At 49.6% G+C, this 24,213-nt stretch overlaps 1 protein-coding gene across 1 annotated transcript in view; it reads left to right on the forward strand.

Moving 5' to 3' along the window:
• The window catches only part of LOC138292676 (E3 ubiquitin-protein ligase TRIM39-like), a 75,643-nt gene that overhangs the window by 9,819 nt on the left and 41,611 nt on the right, over positions 1-24,213 (forward strand). Inside the window, exons 2-3 of the mRNA XM_069231392.1 lie at positions 5,130-5,225; positions 20,784-21,014. Coding sequence (XP_069087493.1) covers positions 5,130-5,225; positions 20,784-21,014 — 327 coding nt within the window. The remainder of the gene's footprint in view (positions 1-5,129; positions 5,226-20,783; positions 21,015-24,213) is intronic.

Here is a 24,213-nt window from a genome sequence, read left to right on the forward strand (position 1 = left end):
AAGTAAACCCCCCATCCCATGTTAAAAGAATAAAGCAGCCTGACATTTGACTTCTGTCTTTGAACCCCCAGCAAATGTGACAAGTTAAACACAGAATATAAAGGCATTGTTATTTATTGCTCTGACTTTTATGACCCACAAAAAAATCAACTTTCAGCCTACCAGTGGGTAGTGACCCAGAGTTTGGGAAACACTGATATAGAATATAATGGCGACCCACTTAGAAATAGGTAAACTCAGGTGACGTGTATGTCAATCTGATCACCTCAAGATTATTTTCACAAGGACATTGAATTTTATCTGTTCTTTCTGCTCTGTTTTTTAAATATATTTTCTGACGTTTTCAAGAAGACTTTAAGCAAACACCCCTCTGTCACAACCTCCCACCCCTCATCCCTCTGACTGTGAGGAAACTCAGGCAACCAGTTACAACATTTACTACTGAACATCGCACATTGTTCTCTGGACCGCGGTCCTCAGCCTCACCCCAGTGATCCGCAGCTGGTTGCCCAGTTCCCTGTTCTCACTGTCCTCCAGAGGCGACTTCTACATGGTCCATCCAATGCCACAAATCACCACCCCCTCAGGCTCTCAGTCCATTCTCTTATTACAGGCTTTCCAAGCACCACATGTTTTTTTTCAAAACTTGGTTGGACAAACCCACGCCTTTTAGATCTGTTCTTCCGCTCTTATGCACCAGTCTCTCGACTTCTCAGTCCTCCATCCTTGGAATCCTGGCACTGCTACATTTCTGGATCACATCCCTCCGACCCACCATCGTAGTCACATTACAGAATGGATAGGTATATCAATCAATCAATCAGACAAGATTTGTAAAGCGTGAATAATCACTCTAGAGAGTATCCAGGTGCTTGCAGGCCTTCTCGGCTCATTCGAATAGCCAGGTCGTGAGGGCTCTATGGAATTCCGGATGAGGGGTGATGGTCTGTAGATATGTGAGGAGGCTCTTCCAGATTTTTGCTGCTATGTGGGAGAAGGCACATCCTCCACTTTTGCTTCGGTGGATGTGTGGAGTGTGGGCTAGCGAAAGGGAGGTGGAGTGTAGTCTTCTTGATAGTTGGTGAAAATTCAGGTGGTGGTTAATGTAGGTAGGTGCTTGGGTGGGTAGAACTTTGTGTGTGTGATGCAGCAACTTGAATATGCTCCTCTTCTGCATGAGTAGCCAGTGGAGTTGCCTGAGGGGGGGTGTGATGTGGAGTCGTTAGGGAAGGTCGAAGATTAGTCTAACTGCGCCATTTTGTATGGTCCAAAGTCTGTGTAGAAGATGCAAGGGAATTCCTACATAGAGCGCATTGCTGTAGTCTAGTCGAACGGTGATAAGGACAATGTGTCTTATGTGCAGGGGTAGCCACTTGAAAATCTTATGTAGCATGCGCAGACTGAAGAAACGGGTGAAGGAGACAATGTTAATCTATGATTCCATGGTGAGCCTATTGTCAATGTTGATTCTGAGGTTTCTGGCATGTTTGAAGGGAGTCGGTGCGGGTCCTAGTTCTGAAGCCCACTAGGAGTTGTTCCAAGTGTTGCTGCCCTTGCCAAAGAGCAGAACTTCAGTCCTATCTGTCCAGTGATTGTTCCCCCCAGATGCCCAGTATTATTGATTTAGGCATGAGGTCCAGTGGAGTGTTTATGACCTCAGACACCCTGTCCCTGACACCCAACCAAAAGGGCCTCAACCTGGGAAACTCCCATATAGTTGGAAGCAGTGTGCCCCACTGTGTGCAACTCTTTGACCACCCATTGGACTGGCATCTACTCACTGCAAAATATTGTGTTCTTGTGAAATATGGCCTGTGTAGGACTTATAGTTTTATCAAGCAAAAATTTGCCCATATTGCTCTCTCTCCAGGATAGCGGCATTCCCCCTCCCGTGCCCAAATTCACTGTCTTCCAGTATGCCTAGATCTCTCTCCCACCTGTCTGTAAGAACTCTGAGCATTGCGTTGCTGTTGGCCAGCAAGGTGGTATATACAGCTGATATGGCATGCCTGTGTAATGGGGCACCGAGCACCCTAAACTCTAGGGGCTCTCCTCTGGGTCCTCCATGCTCTGACCCAGACATCCATAGAGGAGGTATGTGATTTGTACGTATCACAAGTACTGACTCCCTACCAATTCATACTCTGCCTGCAGTGTCTCAAAGGAGATCGGCCCTCTGTAGTCCACAAGTCTCCCACTTTTTAAATCCCCAGGAAATCTCATTCCCCTCCTCAACTTCCTCCAGTGGCACCAGTGCTTTGAGGTCCCGGAGTGGTGTTTCCAATGTAAAGATGGCCTACCACTCCATATACTTTGAAGCCCTTCTCCAGGCACCAGTTACCATGGTTGTGGGGAAAGGCAAGGATTTCAAATTCCCCTTCCATACAGCTGCCTGCCACAGCTCCCTGGCGCCATTTACCTCTAATCTTCTGCCCACGAGGGCTCCCTTTGCTCTGCAAATGACCAGTCATTGACTACGATTAACTGTGTTGCCCAGTAACAAACGGATGGCAGCCCATTGAGCCACCTGCAAAAAATATTTTTTTACCCAGGTTTTGATGCCTTGTCTTGTTAGTTTTAGTTAATACCCCACAAAATAAAATAAAAGTCCACAAAAAAAAGTTAAAGAATTACAAAAAAGGGTTTTGTAAGGGTGATCTCTGTTGGTTAAAAAATAGATATTTTTTTTTAATGAGATTTGCAATGTCTTTAACTGTTAAAATTGGCTGCTATGGATATGCGTTTAGATTTGAAAAAAGAGTTACCAATGTTTACACAGACTTTTTGCAAATCAAGGGATATTCTGTGAACTGACTTATTTACGAATATATTGGTTCACAAAATACTGATTGACCATTGACCAATTTGGGTATTTGTGGTTGGTAGAGACAATCTGAGTAAATGTGACTGGTACTTAACACTCTTATGCGTTGTTGGTCATTTGAAAAAGGGAATGGCCCAGAGCCTACACATTACAGGCTGATCAGCCTTTTGGACATTTCAGTTAAGGTGTTTTCCAAACGTATTCTATCTAAGTTGAGATCTAGGATTATCCCAATTGAGCAAGGGGGCTTTCAGGAAGGCCATTCGACTATAGATCATTGCTTTGCTGTATTGGCTATCATTCAGAAGGCTCTGGAACCCTGTGTAGAAAAGGGGGCCATCTGGGAGCTCCCTGTGGACCTCCTTAGTGTGTTGCAAAGTCTTCACACCGACAAGTGGGCATAGGTGGAGCTAAACAAATTGGGCTGGCTATCCCAGAAAATCCCTATTAAGAATGTCCTTCCGCAGGGGAGTGTTCTAGCACCTCTGCTCTTTAGTTTATTCATAGCCGACCTCCCTACTTTCATATCACAAACAAACTCTTTTTCTCTTAAAGTCAGAAATCTGCACACTGCCTGTCTACTTTATGCAGACAACTTGGTGCTGTTGGACTGCACCCGAATTGGCCTGCAGAGGAAACTATACTCCCTTGAAACATATAGTAAGCAGAACCAGATAAAAATTAATCTAACGAAGACTAAGGTGTTGGTCTTTGGTAAGAGAGTAAAAACATTTAGCTGGCACCTATATGTTCGGGGGATGGAGTTAGTTGATTCCTATAAATATTTAGGTTTGACTTTTAAGAGGAGTTTAAAATGGGACACACATTGGGATATTATTAAGCAGAAGTTGTTGCTGCAAGCAAGCCGTTTGCCCAGATTTAATGGGAAATGTGGATGTTTGTCCCTTATTCCTTTATTGAAGGACTATGAAGGGAAAATACTCTCCCTGAGATTGTACAGCACTGAGGTATTTTCCCCGGAGGGGTGGGACTGGATAGAGGGGGCAGATCCTTAGAAGGCTCCTGTTGCTTCCACTAGGCACCATGGTCCAGGGCATAAGAAGGGAGCTGAAGCTTACCTCCTGGCATCTGTTGCCATTTTCCCGGGCTTTAAGATTATTTAACAAGCTCTTGGAGGATGGTGAAATGATAAAGATCTCCAGACTCTGTTGAGATGAGTTACAAGGTAGCGAAAGACGGTGGGCAAGGAAAGTAAAGAATAGATTAAGAGATATTAAGATCCTACATTCTGGGTGTGGTACAATTACCTCCTAGTCCCCTTTTCCAGGTAAACAAGAATTGAAAGAGTCTGCAGCAAAGGTGGCTGGGACTCTTGACCGGGCTTACATGAGCCAGAAGCCCTCAATCAGTTTCTCAATACCCTGTCTAGGCCTGGACACAGTTTTCCCCTACCTGGTGCAGATACCAGATACCGGCCTGTAGAATGGCATTTTAAGGGGAAGAGTGGGATGCAATCCAATCTGCTCATCCCGCTCCTGTTGGTCCAGGGTCCAGGATAATAATGGTCTTTGTCTCTGCTCCTTGAATGTAAAATGTTCTTATCTGCATATACCTATGAACCGTGCTTTTTTTCTTCATAACCGGATTAAGGGCCAGATGTAGCAAAGGGTTTTACCCATTCTGTGTCAATGGGAAAATGTGTTTGTACATATGGCCCTAAGTTCCCAAGACCTTTGTTTTTGTTAAATACAGAACAGTACAAAGGAGGAAGGCTGAGAGTTGCTGTCAGAAATACGTTACTTGTTTTTTACATTCTGTTAAACAGAGTTTTAATGATGGGTTACAGTAGGGTGGGGGTGATGGGAGGGCCGGATGGCTTTTAAGTCAATTTTAAACTGTAACTTTTTATGTATTGTTTAGAATGTTTTATGGACAATTGCCCTAATAAACTCATTTTCTACCTACCTTTAAATCAGGGTTTGTTTTGTCTTTCACTTATTTTCTGGATTTGCATGACTGCTACTTCCAATGTTCATATGTGTGTGTGGATTTGAATGTATAGTTTGGAAATGTGTGGCTGGTTCTTAAAATATGAGTATGTGTGACATATGGATGGTCTGGGGGGAATGGTGTGTGTGCATGTGTGTAATGTTTGCCTGAGGTATGGGAAAACATTGCCAAAATAAACTTGGCTCTCCCAGTTGTCAAAACTACAGTACTGACAATGATAAAATGTAAAGTTTATTACTGGAAGAAACATGAGTGTGTGGGTCTGTAGTGAATATTATTTCTTGAAAAACACACACAGCAGATCTTCATCTCTCATGCACTTTGCTGTCTGCAGGTAAAGCTCCAGGACTGGCTGTGTCCTCTGCAGAAAGAGATTGACTATGCCCTGGAGTCTAAATGCAGGGAAGAAGAACAATGCAAAACCCTGATGGTAAGTCGGAGCTCTTAGGTGTGTGTGCCCATGGGTGCATGTGTGTGTTCTCCTCTCAAGGTTATAAACACCCAGATGCCTATGGGTTAGGCCATCCTATGGCAGAGGCCTTCAAAGTGTGGGGGGGAGCTGAATTGATCACAGGGAGGGCAGCCTGTCCTAGCAAAGAGGAGTATTTATTATTTTCTTAGGGAAGAGAGCAAACATCATGCTTCAATTAGTGTTGTTTTTTGTGTGAAAGCAAACCGAGTATCAGTGAGCCACTCTTTAATGGCCATCTATAATACCTTTATTCACTAGTGCTTCCTGAAAGCAGGTGCCAGAGTGTGGGAGGAGGTGGATTGGAGGGCTCCAAATAACCTTCAAAATGTAGATACTTTAAGCCAGTCCAGTCCGCCACTAGCATCATGGCAATCTTGTATTTGATTGCATTTTAAAAGGGATAACTGAACATAACTGCAATGTTTGAATTGCTAAATACAATCAGAGCTACCAGTATTGTAGAATGAGAAAATATGTTTATCATTCTGGGGGCCCGCTGATCTTGTTGCTAGCTAAACTTATAGAAGCCTTCGTCTTTTCTTAATTTCTGTACTTCAGAAAGTCTTAGATATCAATTATGTTGCCAACTCCTTTAAGCCCTCCTGTCTTGTGGAAATCTACTTGGTAGCTGTGATGAAGCTCAACCTTCGACTTATGGATTTAAGTGACTTTGCCTTCCTTTTACTTCTTGCTTTTTCCATGACATTAAACCCCTGGAATCCAAAATTCTACCCAAATCCTCACTCCATAAAAATGCAAAGCTTGCAGGTTTGCAAGCCGTCTTTTCTGATCCTTTAGCACAAATCTTCCAAAGCGTACCCAAGTTTAAACTCTTTTGCCAGCAGCTTTGAATAGCTACTTGTAATTTTTGTGAGACTTATGAATCACCGGTTTTTAGTGTGTGTTTTTATGAAAACAACTTACAGCTTTTTTTCGTCCTTTCTGGAATGATCCTCACCAAATTGGACCCTTTGAATTCCCTATTGTCTGTTCAAAACTGGGTAAAAATAAATACTATCTGTGCCTAACTCTTTCTAAGACAGAGGGTTTGATTTAGATTGGGTACTCTATCACAAACGTGACCAATATTTTGTCTGCCTTAAGCCAGTGCATTATATCTTATCTCATAAGACGGAGTACCTGTCCAACAAATTATAAATCAGACTGTGGTGGTCATTCTGACCTCGGCGGTAAAAGGCGCCTACCGCCGGTCAGAAATCCTCCATAATCCCGCCGCGGTCGCGGAAACCCGCCACGGTCATTCTGACCCGCAGAAGGCAAACCTCCGAAAATCCGACCGCCACAACAGACCGCCAGACCAGCGGTCGGCGGAAAGGTGGAGGTGACCAAACCTCCACCGCCACGCCAACAGAAATACGCCCATGCCATTACGACCCACGAATCCACGCGGCGGTCATTCAAACGCGGTATTCCATTGGCGGGACACACCGGCGCGGTCAGAATACACACAAACGAACAAAACTCACCCACATTGGACGATTTGAATCCCACACACCTGATACACATACACACACCACTCCCACAAACACAATACAATATAAAACACCCACCCACATCACCCACAAACCCCTACGCTTAAAAATTCGTAAAGAAGACAAGAGCGAGACACCAGCATCCAAAACATAACAGCCACAGCCACTCAACACCATCACCCACACACTATCCACACACAAAACAACACACACCACCACACTCAACTCACTTAAATACACATACTCCACCCCACACATCATACACACCACCCCATGGCACCCCAAAGACAACCCCGCTTCACAGACGAAGAACTCAGGGTTATGGTGGAGGAAATCGTTCGTGTAGAGCCCCAGCTGTTCGGCACACAGATACAATACACCAGCATTGCCCGGAGGACGGAGCTATGGCAGAGGATTGTCGACAGGGTGAACGCAGTGGGACAGCACCCCAGAAATCGGGAAGACATCAGGAAGCGATGGAACGACCTACGGGGGAAGGTGCGTTCCATGGTATCCAGGCACAACATCGCCGTGCAGAAGACTGGCGGAGGACCCCCACCTCAACCCCCACAATTCACATCATGGGAGGAGGAAGTCTTGAACATCCTGCATCCTGACGGCCTCGCAGGAGTCGGCGGAGGAATGGATACTGGTAAGTTGAAGCTTCAATACTGCTTCCCCCCCACCTGCATGCCAAATCAGACCCCAAACCTCACCCCCATCCTCGAACCCCACCCTCACCCCCACCCCCATCCTCACCCCCACCCTCACCCCCACCACCATCCTCACCCCCACCACCATCCTCACCCCCACCCCCAGCACACCTATTCCCCGCCAATGTCTCACCATCACAACCCACACATCCCAAAACCTAGGCCTGCATGCGTCCACTAAGCATGGACACCCATCACCAAAGCATGCCCAATGCATATACACATCCCCCCCACAAGCCACCCTCACCAAAGCCCCCACACACGAATGCCAGCACTTGGGGACACGGGAACCCACAGATACACCCATATGCCACACATTGAAACTATAACCATACCTCTATACCCCTGCAGGACCCAACCGTCAACACACTGCGGCGGAGGGGCCAGAATTATCCACACCCCCCACCCAAGAGGCCGTCAGCGATGACAGCAGCTCTGTCGATCTGGACACCGATGACCAGCCCGGACCATCGGGGACCTCTGGACAGTCGGTTCCCCTCACACAGGCACAGGCCACTATAGACCCTAACCCCTCTGGGAACACCAGCACAGCTCCCACCCAGCGGGCCCATGCCTCTGTCTCCAGGGCGCATCAATCTGCGGTGTGTCTACCACTACAGGGCACCCAGGATAACCCACCACCCCAACAACAACAGGGACCTGGGGGCAGTGGTAGTGGGCACACCGGCCAGGGGGCAGAGGCCCAGGGAAACAGGGCAACTCGGCGGGCAGCTGTGCGACAGGGGGGGGAGGAGAGGCCCAGGGAACCCACTCTCCACGAGGTCCTCACCACCATCATGGGAGCATACAACCGCTCCCAGGAGACGATGGCGACGGTACTGGCCCGGTTCCAGGAGGTCCAGGTGCTGCAGGAGGAACACTATCGGGGGTACAGGGAGGACATCAGAGCCATCAACACCACCCTGGTTACCATGGTAGGGCTGCTGCAGGACCTCGTAAACAGCAGGGCGGACACTGAACAACACCCAAGGGCCCCTGCCACTAGCCTGGACCAAGAACAGCCATCCACCTCCGCCGGCGCTAGTGGACAGGAGGCCCCCGCACAGCAGCAGCCCACCAGACCCCCACCTCCTGCAGGAGAAGAACCACCCCGCAAGAGGGCCCTGAGATCTCGCAAGACAGAGTAGGATGTCAAGACCCCCGCCAGCAATGGATACCACCTGATGTCATCCCACTGTCCCACATTGTCACCCTGTCCATCCTCGAACTGCCCATGCTCCATCTCTCCACAGGCCTCTGGACAATGCACCTGTGTGACTGTTACTCTGGACTCTGCCATGGACATTCCTTCACCATAGCCCCCACCCACTTGAAACCACCCATCCCATTTTGAGCACTTCAATAAACACCTATTTTGCACCAAAATATCAGGAGTCTGGCTGTGATTTCAATAGATTGTAATTGACATGACAGTGCAAATATGTCCTTGTACATGGTGAAGTCAACAAACAGCTGCCACAAAGCTGTAGTCCATGGGGAAACGAAGCACAGGACTCGTAGTGGGGACCCCAGATCTGAAATAGGGAGGGAAAAGCCAAAACTCAGTCATCATACACTGGGGCAAATAGACAGGCAGCAGAGATGCTGCAGAGTAGTTAACATTTACTAAATTATCTTTGAAATGTTACCTGTGTCCTATTGGAAGTACTGTTCAATGATTCTGTCCCTGTTGTCTGTTTCAGCCCCGTCGTCTTCCTCCTCGTCACTCTCCTCAGGTTCCACCGCTGCCACAACACCACCGTCTCGACCATCCTCCTGCAGGAAAGGCACCTGGCGGCGCAAAGCCAGGTTGTGAAGCATGCAGCAGGCCACGATGATGTGACACACCTTCTTAGGTGAGTACATTAGGGATCCACCGGTCATATGCAGGCAGCGAAACCTGGCCTTTAGGAGGCCAAAGGTGCGTTCGATCACCCTCCTAGTACGCCCATGGGCCTCATTGTACCGTTCCTCTGCCCTGGTCTGGGGATTCCTTACTGGGGTCAGTAGCCACGACAGGTTGGGGTACCCAGAGTCCCCCACTAGCCATACACGGTGTCTCTGTAGCTGTTCCATCACGTAAGGGATGCTGCTATTCCTCAGGATGTAGGCGTCATGCACTGACCCTGGGAATTTGGCATTTACATGCGAGATGTACTGGTCAGCCAAACACACCACCTGGATGTTCATTGAATGGTAACTTTTTCTGTTCCTGTACACCTGCTCCCTGTCTCTTGGGGGAACCAAAGCCACATGGGTCCCATCAATGGCACCAATTACGTTGGGAATATGTCCAAGGGCGTAGAAATCACCCTTCACTGTAGCCAATTCGCCCACCTCAGGGAAAATGATGTAGTTCCTCACGGATTTCATCAGGGCAGACAACACTCTGGATAACACCTTTGAAAACATGGGCTGAGACATCCCGGAAGCAATTCCCACGGTTGTCTGAAATGACCCACTTGCCAAGAAATGTAGTACTGACATGACCTGCACCAGAGGGGGAATCCCTGTGGGTTGGCGGATGGGGGACATCAGGTCGGGCTCCAGCCGGGCACACAGTTCATGGATAGTGGCACGGTTAAGACGGTAGGTCAGGATAATGTGGCGTTCTTCCATTGTCGACAGGTCCACCAGCGGTCGGTACACGGGAGGATTCATCCGTCTCCTCGCCCAACCCAGCGGACGGTGCCTAGGAAGGACAACATGGAGCACACAGTCAGGCAACCCACAGGTACGTACTCACAGCTAGCACAGTATACGATTCTCTATGCAGTGAATGGCGTGTCTGAGTGGCTATGCAAGGCCTAGGCCTGTGTGACGCAGTTGAAATTGAGCCATGTGGGCCCTGGAAATGGCGGCTGCCTGACCTGTGAAGTGTGACAATGGGATGTGAGGTCAATGCGCTGGCGTGGCACACCGCGGCGGGCGGCGGGCGAAGACCGCGGCGCGAAGCCGCATTGGTTAACATTGAAGCCTATGGGTTTCAGGAGCCAATGGCGAAGGGCGCCGGCGGTGGCGGGACGCACCGCCGCGGTACGCACCGCCGCGGACGTGACCGCCATTTTCTATCTACTTATCCACTTGCGACTTGAACTTTCACAGGAGAGGACCTATACTGCAAGTGTTGCTGTGACCTCGGTCTGGAAGGGACAATGGCTGCTGCGACTGGGGAAAGGGCCCCTGCCTTCACTGGAGAGGAGTTGGAGAAACTTGTGGATGGGGTCCTCCCCCAGTATGCGCTACTCTACGGTCCTCCAGACCAACAAGTGAGTTTAATTCAATCTGGATTTGGGGCCACTGGCTGGCTTGGGGGCCTGGCGGGGATGGGGGGCATGTTGGGGCTGGCGGGGGGCCTGGCGGGGGGCCTGGCGGGGATGGGGGGCATGTTGGGCCTGGCGGGGGGCCTGGCGGGGATGGGGGGCATGTTGGGCCTGGCGGGGGGGCCTGGCGGGGATGGGGGGCATGTTGGGCCTGGCGGGGGGCCTGGCGGGGATGGGGGGCATGTTGGGCATGGCGGGGGGCCTGGCAGGGGGCCTGGCGGGGATGGGGGGCATGTTGGGCCTGGCGGGGGGCCTGGCGGGGATGGGGGGCATGTTGGGCATGGCGGGGGGCCTGGCGGGGGGCCTGGCGGGGATGGGGGGCATGTTGGGCCTGGCGGGGGGCCTGGCGGGGATGGGGGGCATGTTGAGCATGGCGGGGGGCCTGGCGGGGGGCCTGGCGGGGATGGGGGGCATGTTGGGCCTGGCGGGGGGCCTGGCGGGGGGCCTGGCGGGGATGGGGGGCATGTTGGGCATGGCGGGGGGCCTGGCGGGGGGCCTGGCGGGGATGGGGGGCGTTGGGCCACTGGAAAGGAAAATGCTGAGTAACTTGAACGTGGTATTTCTCCCTCCCTGTACGTGTCACATAGGTCCGCGCCCATGAGAAGATCGGGATTTGGCATGCCATCGCCAAGGAAGTCCGGGCCCTGGGGGTCCACCATCGACGGGGCACCCACTGCCGCAAGAGGTGGGAGGACATCCGCCGCGGGACCAAGAAGACCGCCGAGTCTCTGCTGGGGATGGCCTCCCAACGTAGGCGGGGTGCATGCCGTCAACTGAGCCCCCTGATGTTCCGGATCCTGGCGGTGGCCTACCCTGATTTGGATGGGCGCGTGAGGGCAGCACAGCAGACACAAGGGGGTGAGTCCAAGCATTATCTACTCTGTTGTCGCGCAGTGGAGGTGTCTGGGTGGGGGAGGAGGGCTGTGGGTCCCCCTAGGCCAGGGCGATATCTGTAGGCTGGGCACCCCCGTAAGCCCCTGTGTCCCCAGCCACCACCCTCAGTAGTTTGTCAGTACAGCCATCCCTGGGCCGTGTCATCCATGGGTGCAGTTGTCAACTCTAGGCGTGTAGGGCATGTTCCACGGAATGCGTAGCGGACCCCAAGTGCGCAACTTAGTGCAGGGGGCATCTGTGTCTGTCATGTCCGCTAACTGTACCGGAGATCCATGTAATCAATATCCCTTTATTTCTCTCTCCCCCCCCCTTTTTGTTTGTCTTTCTGTGCTTGTGTGCATCAGCATCATCAGGCGGAGGAGAAGTGGCATCGGGGCAGGAGGGAGCTGCATCTCACATGGCCCAGGAGGGCCATGCCACAGAGTCAGACTGGACCAGTGAGACGGAGGGCGAGGGGAGCTCCACGACGGGGACGACTGGAGCCTGCAGCGACACGGACACGTCCTCGGAAGGGGGCTCCCTTGCGGGGGTGGCACCATCCGTGCCCCCCGCCATTACAGGTACAGCCGCCACCCAGCGCACCATCTCCGCCCTCCCAGCAGCCCCTCCGCGTTCGCCCCGTGCCCGCTCTGCCAGGAAGCCGGGCATCTCCTTCGCCCCAGGCACCTCAGGCCCTGCCCCTGTTACCCCCGCTGCCCTCAGTGAGGAGGTCATTGACCTCCTCCGAACGCTCATTGTTGGGCAGACTACCCTTTTGAATGCCATCCAGGGGGTGGAGAGGGAGGTTCATCGCAGCAATGCGTACCTGGAGGGCATTCATTCGGGTCAGGCTGCCCATCAGCGATCGTTCCAGGCTCTGGCCTCAGCACTGACGGCAGCCATTGTCCCTGTCTCCTGCCTGCCTCTACTAACTCCCTCCTCCCAGTCTCCTGTTCCTCTGCCTGTCCCACCCACACCATCAGACCAGCCTGCACACACCTCAACACCCAAGAGAAGCTCATCCAAACATAAGCACCACAGATCACGCAGACATTCACACACGCAACATTCCGATGCAGACATGCCAACAGTCACTACCACCTCTGTGACCCCCACCTCCTCGTCTCCCTCCTCCCTCCCTGTGACGTCTACACTCACACCTCCATTCACCTCACCATCAGCCAGTGTTTCCATCACCAGCACACCCTCCACTCCAGTCCGCACACGTGCAGTCACCACCCCCACTGCCATTTACACGTCCCCTGTGTCCTCTCCCACTGTGTCTGTCACCCCCTCTTCCACACCACACAAACGCAGCCACCCACCCACCCAACAGCCATCCACCTCACGACAGCCTATCCCTCCTGCACCTGCACCCAAAGACAGCAAACGTGACTCACCTACAACCACATCCTCTCCCTCCACTCCCATTCCCACTGTACCTACCACTCTCCATTGTCCCAAGAAGCTCTTCCTCGCCACTACTAACTTCTTTCCTGACCCTGAGCCCCCCCCTCCTTCTCGTCGGGGTAAGAAGAGCACCTCAGCCACCACCAGCCCTGCAGCCCCCTTGACAAGGGTGCAGGGGTATTGGAGCCCGCCAGCCCGCATGTCTGGATCTTCGCCCAGCAGCAAGGGGACAGCCAGCCCACCCCCTGGGAAGAGGAGCAGAAGGCGGAAGGGGCGCCGCAGGAGCCCGCCTTCTACATCCCCCCCGGACACCACCCAGAGACAGTCACCAGCCACAGCTCCAAAGGGAGGAAAGGGCCACAGGCCGACGACTAAGGAGGGCAAGGGCAGCAAGTTGGAGAGGTCAGGCAGCAGGCCTGCTGCCCAGGAGGAGCCCACAACCCCCATAGCCGCTGCCCCGGGAGGAACCGGCACAGCTGCCCCGGGAGAGCCCACCAGCCCCATAGCCGCTGCCCAGGGAGGACCCAGCCCAGCTGGCCAGGAGGGCCCCACCACCCACAGCCCAGGTGGGCAGTGAAGGAGCACCATCCCCGCTGCCCAGGAGGGCACCACCAGGCATTTAGCAGTTGGCCATAGACCGTCCGCCGTCTCAAGAACCGCTGAACTGGGCCCTTCAAGGCAAGAACCGCTGAACTGGGCCCTTCTTGGCAAGAACCGCTGAACTGGGCCCCGCCGTCTCAAGAACCGCTGAACTGGGCCCCGCCGTCTCAAGAACCGCTGAACTGGGCCCTTCAAGGCAAGAACCGCTGAACTGGGCCCTTCAAGGCAAGAACCGCTGAACTGGGCCCTTCAAGGCAAGAACCGCTGAACTGGGCCCTTCAAGGCAAGAACCGCTGAACTGGGCCCCGCCGTCTCAAGAACCGCTGAACTGGGCCCCGCCGTCTCAAGAACCGCTGAACTGGGCCCTTCAAGGCAAGAACCGCTGAACTGGGCCCTTCAAGGCAAGAACCGCTGAACTGGGATCTTCAAGGCAAGAACCGCTGAACTGGGCCCTTCAAGGCAAGAACCGCTGAACTGGGCCCCGCCGTCTCAAGAAGCGCTGAACTGGGCCCCGCCGTCTCAAGAACCGCTGAACTGGGCCCTTCAGGGCAAGAACCGCTGGCCCTTTGGCAGACGTGGCAGGGCAGGATCTATCTCGGGCAGGGCTGCAGGATGTCCTCTGGCCAACTTGCCTCCTCCAGTGGCAGTGGGGTCTGTTATGGACTGTATGGACTGTGGCTTTGCTCTCCCCAGGATGGCCCAGTGGGCAGGCCACCCACTGTATGGACTGTTTGGACTGTGGCTTTGCTCTCCCCAGGATGGCCCAGTGGGCAGGCCACCCACTGTATGGACTGTATGGACTGTGGCTTTGCTCTCCCCAGGATGGCCCAGTGGGCAGGCCACCCACTGTATGGACTGTATGGACTGTGGCATTGCTCTCCCCAGGATGGCCCAGTGGGCAGGCCACCCACTGTATGGACTGTATGGACTGTGGCTTTGCTCTCCCCAGGATGGCCCAGTGGGCAGGCCACCCACTGTATGGACTGTATGGACTGTGGCTTTGCTCTCCCCAGGATGGCCCAGTGGGCAGGCCACCCACTGTATGGACTGTTTGGACTGTGCCTTTGCTCTCCCCAGGATGGCCCAGTGGGCAGGCCACCCACTGTATGGACTGTATGGACTGTGGCTTTGCTCTCCCCAGGATGGCCCAGTGGGCAGGCCACCCACTGTATGGACTGTATGGACTGTGGCTTTGCTCTCCCCAGGATGGCCCAGTGGGCAGGCCACCCACTGTATGGACTGTATGGACTGTGGCTTTGCTCTCCCCAGGATGGCCCAGTGGTCATGGAGTCCCCTCGTGGATCTGGCGTCGTGTACTCAAGTGGCTGAGGTGCCCCCCCTTCCCTTCCCCCTGAGGTGCCTGTCCTATTTTCTTTCTGATGCCCCTGCAGTGTTCTCTCCGTGGAGTTCTTGTCGTGGGACTGGGCCTTGCCCCTTTGCACAGGACCCCTGTGATCCACGGACAGTGGTTGGACTACATTTAGTAGCTGTATATATTTTGTACATAGTTTATTTATTTTTTGGGATTAATGGCGTACATATTTCAATATATCTGCCCGTTTATGATCTCTTCTTTTGGTCTTTGCATTATTTCGGAGGGGGGTGGTTTGTGGGTTGTGACAGTGATCTGTGGGAATGCATTGATGTGTGTGTTGTAGTGGGTGTGGGTGGGTGGGTGTGTGCCGGTAATCTTTTCCCTCCCCTGTGTCGTAGGTGCAGTACTCACCGATGTCTTCCGCGCCGCCGGGCGTGCTCCTGGTATATGAGGAGGAATAGGAGTGCGGGGATGACCTGTAACTCTGGCTCCATACTGCCGGAATCTCGCGTGGAGTGCGTAGAGGTGAGCGTTTTCCCGTTCGTAGTCTGTTTCCGCCGTGTTCTTATCGGCGGTGCTCCCGCCCCGGAAAAGGTGGCAGATTGGTGGGTCGTAATAGGGTGGGCGGTATTTTGTCTGCCGCCGGGCTGTTGGCGGGAACCGCCGCGCTGTTTGTTTGTACCACTGTGGCGGTCGGAGTGTTAAGTTGGCGGGCTGTGTTGGCGGTTCCCGCCAGGGTCAGAATTGCATATTTTAGACCGCCGGCCTGTTGGAGGCTTGGCCGCCGCTTTATCACCGACCGCCAGGGTCAGAATGAGGGCCTGTGTCTTAGAAACAGGTGCATTAGGATATAATGCACTTGTAATAAGGTGGACTGGATATCCATCACGTTTGTGACAAAGTACACATCCACTAAACTGTAACTCAGGCCCAGGGTTCCTAACTTCATATCTTTCAAGTTTCACAGGCCCTTACTTATTATTTGTTTTCTGGGACTTATAGTCCTAAATTAATAATGGGTTGAACAGGACTGCAAATAACAGATTGAAAGAAAAACTCTCTGACAATCTGAGTACATATGGAACTTGGAAACTTAAGAGCATTCTTGCCTTTAGCTCCCCTAGAAACTATCTAAGGTTTAGCTGTTTGTGTATGAGGTGTTGTATCTTGAATCATAGTTTTCTCTGTAAGAAAGCAACCAACTTCTTCATTACTCTTAACTCTCAACTAAATGCTGTAATCGCCTCCTGAAGTTTCACGCTGAAATGCCTTTGCAACCAGAAACACCCAGAGCTCAGGACTATAACCAAAAGACTACTTCTGAAAAATTGGATTAACACAACTTCCTATCAGAGAGTGTGAACTATAGTCTTTCAAGAAATCTCCAGGTGCTGCAGTTCAAAAGCTAGAATAATTTATAAGCCAAGGCACTTCAGCCACATCATGAGAGGGCCCTCCATTGACTTCAGTGAGAGCCATGACTTTTACATAAAGCCCTGTACTGCAACACTCAACATTACACCTCAACTCTTATCCCCTCCCACAAGACTCAAAACATTAACCTGGACATGTTTTTTACTTTTAGACATCATGCCTTGGCAGAATAAGATCAGTAGTGTGTGCACTGATCTTGGGTATTAACCAAACACAACACCTCGATTATATGTATTTAATATTTCTCTAAATGTCTCCTTTCAGTCGCTTCAGTTCATTAAAGACATATTCCACTGTTCTTTGATTAGGAAACCATGGTAGACTTGGCTCTACTCTAGAGTCTTTGGTTAAACCTTTGCTGTCTTCAATTTGCCATTTGTCTGGAGTCATGAGAGGGCCAATGCAATACAACCCACTACTAGGGCTGGTGATACTTCATGGGGGCTCACCCTCTATCACACTTGCAGGCATAACACAACAGCACAGCGGCCTACCATTACTGGTGACAAAACACAGGAGGACTATGCTTTACCAGACCAGTGACACAAAATGTCTGGTGATACCTTGTTGAAATTCAACCCTCAACCTGAACTGCTCAAGTCAGAACAATCCTCTGCCAGGACTCATGACAACACTCTTCCAAGACTAGTAACAGCATATGGAATCACAGCTCGCTACTGGTGCTGGGGACACAACACAGAGCACTACACAGGAGCACATCCTTATAGCACTGTGCATACAACACAGGAACACCACTTTTTGCCACCACATAACATAGGAGCACAAACTTCTGCCAAAACAAATGATACATCACAGGAGCACAGCCATCTACCATAAATGATGAGCACAGCCCTCTGCTGTGTCTTTGGAGACAACACAGGGACACAACCCTCTCCTAGGACTACTGCAGTCACAGTAGCACAACCCTCTGCCAGGACTCATGCTACTACAGGAACTTAATTTTAATGGTGTACCATGGACGCGCCTTCATGCAGGCCTTTACATATCCAGTATTCCTTCAATTTCTGGTTGCACAATCCCCAATTTGTATAGGTTTCAAAACCATACAAGTTGAATGCTACTTTTACTTATCGAACTAAAGTAATTGTGTACCCCCAGTATCCATTTGGAGTCCGTTTAGTTGCATTCTTATTGCGTCTCATTAGGTACCTGGCGCTACCTATGGAATGTAGGACTACCAATTGGTCTCCATGGCTTATGGTTACACATATTATAGTAACCTTACAGTGTATGTCAGGCATAATTTCTGATGTCCTGATGATGATCCCTATATTTGGTTAAGGGATCGAAATGTCATCAAGCATAGTACCTTGACTTAGTTTGCCTTATCTGTTTATATGATGAAGGAGCATAGGTACTTTAAGTTAGTAACTTTACCATTGTGTCATTTAATTCACCTGTGAAATGCCTGAGTATGGAAGTCTTTTATAATTGTCCTTGTGGTTGTTTCCCTTCTGCAGTGTTTTTATATTTTGACTCAATAAATGTATAAAATTGTCCATTTTGATATTATTCATAGACTTCATTGTGTTTCTATACTTATCACCCTTTATTTTTTACTCACAAGGGAACTTTGCTTCTTCAGAAATGAGTACCATGACATGTGACACAACACACAATCTGTAAAGAAAACTAGTGACACAATTCAGAAGCACAATCTTTTCTCTGGATTAGTGGCACAGCACAGGAGCACAACGCTCTGTCAGGACTAAAGACACAGCATGCATTGAACAGCCCTTAGCCAGGACTGGTGATAAAGCATAGTAGCACAACTCTCTAATAATACTTGGTACACACAAAACACTATCCTGAAGTTCAACCCTCTACCACACCACAAGTAGTGAGGCAACACAGGAGCATAACCCTCTGCTATGTCTGGTGAAACTACCTTCTTTCAGGACTTCTGACATCACACACTTCAGCAACCCTGTGGCAGGACTCATGACAGTACGGAAATGCAGCACAACAACAACACAATAGAGGAGCGCACCCATCTACAAGGACAAGGGAGACAGCACAGGAGCAAATCCATCTAATGGGTCTGGGACATAACACATGAGCACAACCTTTGATCAGGGTCAGTGACTCAGCACAGGAGAACAACCCTGTGCCAGGACTGAGGCTACAGGAAGAGACCCCTTTACCAGGACTGGTGTCACAACACCAGAGCATCACTCTGTATAATGTGACTGAGCACACAACACAGGCACACAACTCTGTCAGGACTGGTGAAAAGCCACAGGAACACAGCCATCTACTAGCAATGGTGACACAAAACAGGAACACAGCCCTGTGCCAGGACTAGCGACATAACATGGGAGTACAACCCTCTAGCAATACCTGGTACACAAAGAGCACAACACAGAAGTACTATCCTATACAATAACTTGTGAAACAACATAAGAGCACAACTATCTCCCATTCTGGTGCAACCACACAGGAGCACAGTCCTCTGCCTGGACTCCTGACAGTGAAGGAACCCAAATCTCAACACAAGAGCTCAATCAGGACCTCAGACACAACACACACAACACAGGAGCAAAACACTCTACCAGAACTAGCATCTCAATAGTGGAGCACAGCCCTGTGCCAGGATTGGGAAATCAGGAGCTGAATCCTCTACCAAGACTCATGTCACAACAAAGAAGCACAAATCTCCCCAAGGACTGATGACAAACCACAGGAGCACACCTGTCTAAGGAACTGGGGACACACCACAGGAGAACAACCCTCTACCAGGACTGGATAGACCCCAGGAGCACAAATCTGTGCTAGAACTGGTGACGCAGCACAGGAGCACAGCCCTCTGCCAGGACTTGTGTCACAACATTGATCACAAACATCTCATATGACTTGGGACATAACACAAAAACACACCCAGCTACCAAGACGGATGACATAACACAGGAGCACGACCCTCATCTGTGGCTGGAGACATAGGAGCAAGGGCCTCTCCCAGAAATGGTGTGACACAACATGAGCACAACTCCCTACCAGGACAGGTAGGCCAAAACATAAACTACCAACCACAGTCTAGGGCTAAAGCAGAAGCATAGAACGAGATATTGAATGCCACCTTACAAAAGCAACCATTCCAGTTACTGTACACCATTCCTGCACATAGATACTAGATAGTTATACACTGGAATAGGAAATAAGCTCTGGATATCAACGTTTCAATGAACACTATTGCATGTTATTCCACATTTATGGACAGATTTTCACATTTTGTCCATTTTTATCAGGTGACATGCCTTAATGAATCTCTTTCATCTCACCTGATTACTCATGCTTTCCCTTTACAGGCTACGGTAAGAAATAAGTTTCACCGCAACGGAAGCCCTCTTATTCCAGTTTAGCGTGAGACACACTTCTCCTGATAAGCCAAACACAAGTATTCCAGGCAAGTGTGAGAATAACGTCCTCTAATATCTGCAACAAGTCTATTCAGTGGTATTGTAAGGCCATTGACCCCAAGTACTAACACTGAAATTTAGTCACACAGTATTTACCTCTCAGGGGGACATTGTCAGTTTACAAGAAGAATCCTAACTCTCTCTTTCTGGACAGCAGTCCTCCTCTCCTGTATCTCCTGCTCTTTAACCCAAGGGTTGAGACTTCGTGGGTTCCTAACTCATTTCCATTCTCACCTGTCTGTCACTCACGGTTGGGTTCAGCCAATCACTACACACAGCCCTGTTTCTGGGACTTCGACTGTCTCTGCACTGGACTGTGTACTCACATTCTCTGGGGCTGTAGCTTTCCAAATTCTGAACTCTGACTACATTGTGGTTTGTATCCGCTGGGCAAATTAGGCCTTCAAACCTTTAAGATGCCTTGCAGCAATTTAGGTTCCTAACGACTTGTAGCAGTACAGGAGCCTTACTAACATACTCCATTTCACACCACGAGACCCAGGCCTTAATCAAATAAATTCCTGCCCACTGTCCGGGGCACTGACATTCTGCTACATATAGATGTCCTTCCTACTACAAGCAGCGCCTGCCTTGACAAGCTGAGACTGACATTCACTTCTCTAGAATCTCCCTTACACAGTCCTCACGTAGATCGCCGAGCTAGCCGAGAGTACTGATTTTCCTTGGGTAAGTACCTGTTTGCCCTACAAGGGGGCGAATGGGAGAGTCAGAAAGAAGGAAGGTGGTACATGGTGATGTATCAAAAACCTACAGATGCGAACTGAAGAAAAGGACTTCTTCCTTATAGCTGGGCCTTTGACAGAACCTCCTGACCTTCCTCTCTCCCCCTTCGTGGACCTGTACCCTAAGTATGACAATGCTCACAAAGTCTAACCAGTTTTTCTCTGCTGTTCACAGATCAAGCTAAGAGAAGAGAAGGAGAAAATTAAAGGTGGCATTGAACAACTGCGCCAGCTCCTGGAAAAAAATGAAGCTACACTGAACGGGAGACTTGAAGAGATAGAGAATACAATTACCAGAGTAGAAAATGCAATTATAGCCAAACTGTCCAATAAAATAACCTCTCTCAATGTCTTGATAACTGAGATACAGAAGAAGTTTGAGGCGCCTGCATGGGAACTCCTGAAGGTGAGACACTGTTTGGTAACTACTGTACAGTAAGGACATAATGGAGTCATGAGTCATGTGCAGCATTACATGTATGAAGTAATCACTCAATTTTCAGACAGAGTGAATTCATAGTGGCCACTTCTATGTTCATAGCCTAACAGAAGGTGCAGTTTAGAGCAACTCTCGGTATTCTAATAGCCAAATATAATTACATTGCACTGGTAGGTTGTTATTATAGTTACACCTTGCATGCTAATGATACGTTACACTACAAGGAATAGTATTCCTACAGTGTCACATGAATGCCGGAAACTCAGCCCAGTATATAGGTATGTTGTGCCTACAGCTTTGCATGCAGTGCAGTAATTCATCAAACATACTCGTTAATCTTATCTACAGTGCTCTTGCATTGCAATGATGTGTTTATAATATACAAGCAAGTTCATTTTATAGTACCCTCTGCATGCTAACACATATGGAAGTCAAGAGAGGAGTTTCTAGAATGCCCAGAGAAGGGTACATGTGTGGCATAGAGAGAGGTATATGGTTGTATGTCAGAATATCACAGATATAAATACTGTGCTCGTTAGAAATTGGGTTTCTGGTTGGAAGAGGAATGCACCCTATTCAAGCAGGAACCACAGCCTTAGTCAGGTTAAGTCAGATACATACCCTAACTTAACCTGTGCTCACCCTTTGGTAACTTGGCACAGAGAAGGCAGGCTTAAATTAGGAGGCAATGTGTAAATTATTTGTGCAACACTTAAAACAGTAAAACTGTGAAAGCACTCCACAAAATAACCCATGCCATGTTAAAGAATAGAGCTTAATTTAATGAACAAAAGAAGACCAAAACTTAAAAAATCCAATAAGTAGAAGTCGAGATATGAATGTTTAAAGAATATCTGCAAATAAGTTGCTCAAAAGCATGAAACGCCACTGGGGGCTATCTGGTTGCGCTAGACCAGATGAAACCTGAAAAGTCAGGCCAACCTTGATGGAGTGCTGGTCGGATACAGGGACCAGCCTTGGCCTGCTGAAATCAGTACGTTGGTTCAGGGTTGCGTTGAGGGAGGATGCAAGAAGCAATGCGAGGTGCATCACTGTTGATCCTGGCAATATAGGTGAAACGTCAATTCCAAACTGTGCAATCAGCGGTGTGTCCTGTTGAGCCCCTTAGATACAGGTGATGCATCATCGTCGAGCTTCACTCCTAGCAATGCGATGTCTCCTGTGGTGGCAATGCGGTGGCATCAAAGGGGATACGTCAGTTCTGACCAGCACAACAACTGATGTGTGGATTCTGGTAGAAAACAGCTACCAAAACCACTTCAAATGGAACAGGACTGGATTGGCACCACCCAGCAGGACTCTGAGGACAGAGTCCAGAAGGTGCAACACGTCTGTTGGGAGTCTTTGATGTCCCTGAGAATTCAGAACAGGAGGTGAGCCAGCAAGGCCTTGGAGTCACTTTGGTTCTGGGGATGTAGAGATACAGGTCCAGTCCTTCTTACTCCCAGGCAAGGATGGCAGTAGGGTAGGCACAGTAGAGCAGGAGTCCAGCAAAGACCAGCAGAGTGACAGTCCCTTCAGCAGCACCACAGTCCTTCTTCCTGTCAGAAAGTCCTCAGGTCCAGAAGTGTACTGATTTGGTGGTGTCTGAGGTCCAGTTCTTATACCTAGTTGTGCCTTTGAAGTGGGCGAGACTTCAAAGAGAGGCCTATGAAGTGCACAGAGTCCCTGCCCTTCCTGCCCTGGATCCGGACTTACTACAAGGGGTTATGCTGTTCTTTGTGTGGGGTCAGGCACAGCCCATTCAGGTGCAAGTGTCAGCTCCTCCCTCCCTCCCTCCCATCCTGCCCAGGATGACCCATTTAAGAGTTAATGGCTCATCAGGATGTGGATTGCACATCCAGGCTCCCTTTGTGTGTGGATGTCTGTCACAAAGCCCAACTGTCACCCAACCTACACATATATTATGAGACAGGCAAAGGAACAGAATGATTAAAGTAAGAAAATGCCAATTTCTAAGAGGGGCATTTTCAGACTTGCAACTTAAAATCCAACTTTACCATAAGTTGTGATTTAAAATTGTGAGTCCAGAGACACCAACCTTGAAATGCATATCTTTTCCCAATTGGAAATTACACTTCTAAAATGTAATAAAGCAGTCCCAATGTTATGGGAGAGATAGACCTTGCAGTAGTGAAAAACGAATGTAAGAGTTTTTCACTACTTGGACATGTAAAAATAAAAGGTACATGTCCAACTTTTTAAATACACTGCACCCTGCCCTAGAGCTGTCTAGGACCTACCTTAGGGGTGACATATATGTTTTAAAAAGGTAGGTTTGGGCCTGGCAATAGGATTAACTTCCCAGGTCTACATGGCAGTTTAAAACTGCACACACATGCTCTGCAATGGCAGGCCTAAGTCATGTTTAAGGGGCTACTGAGGTAGGTGGCACAACTAGTGCTGAAGATCCACCAGTAGCATTTAATTTACTGGCCCTGGGCACAAGTACAGCACTTTACTGAGAACTTATTGTAAATTAAATATGCCAATCATAGATAAGTCAATGTTACCCTAATTTTGTCAGAGAGCTCATGCTTTTTAACACGGGTTAGTGGTTAGGCGGGTAATGTGCCCAGAGTCCTAAAGCCAGGCAAAACAAGGCCAGCAAAATAGGAGGTCAAAGGGCAAAAGGTTTAGGAGGAACCAAGCCGAGGATTCCAGGTCTAACAGTGCACCAAATATTGTAGCCAAAATACTGATTACCAACCAGAATGTTGTCATGGTGAGTGTATGCTGGTAAGTATAGAAGTATAGATTCACTATTCTTAACTGCACAGCTGTGCACCTTGAATAACATGTGAACACTTTCACACACACACACACAGTTTGTGTGTTGTCAAGATACATATTTAAAGACTTGGGTATGTGTCCTTACCCGTATACAGTGTTTTAAATGGAAATATAGAAGTCCTGGTACCCACTATCCAGAGTACCTGCATGCTGCTTAGAAGTGCAGTTACTCTCCCATTAGATGTACTGAAGCAGTGATGAGAATTGCCAGTACTCCCCCTTTCAAATTAAAGAAGTTCAGGTACTCAGTAGTGGACAGTACCTGCGCATTTAAAACACTGCCTATATATAATTACCTTGACAATATTTTTGTAGTCGATATTCTCGTGTCACAGATTTTTCCCATGATTTT

The sequence above is a fragment of the Pleurodeles waltl genome, chromosome 4_2 (genome assembly GCF_031143425.1).
Source record: "Pleurodeles waltl isolate 20211129_DDA chromosome 4_2, aPleWal1.hap1.20221129, whole genome shotgun sequence".
NCBI lineage: Eukaryota > Metazoa > Chordata > Amphibia > Caudata > Salamandridae > Pleurodeles > Pleurodeles waltl.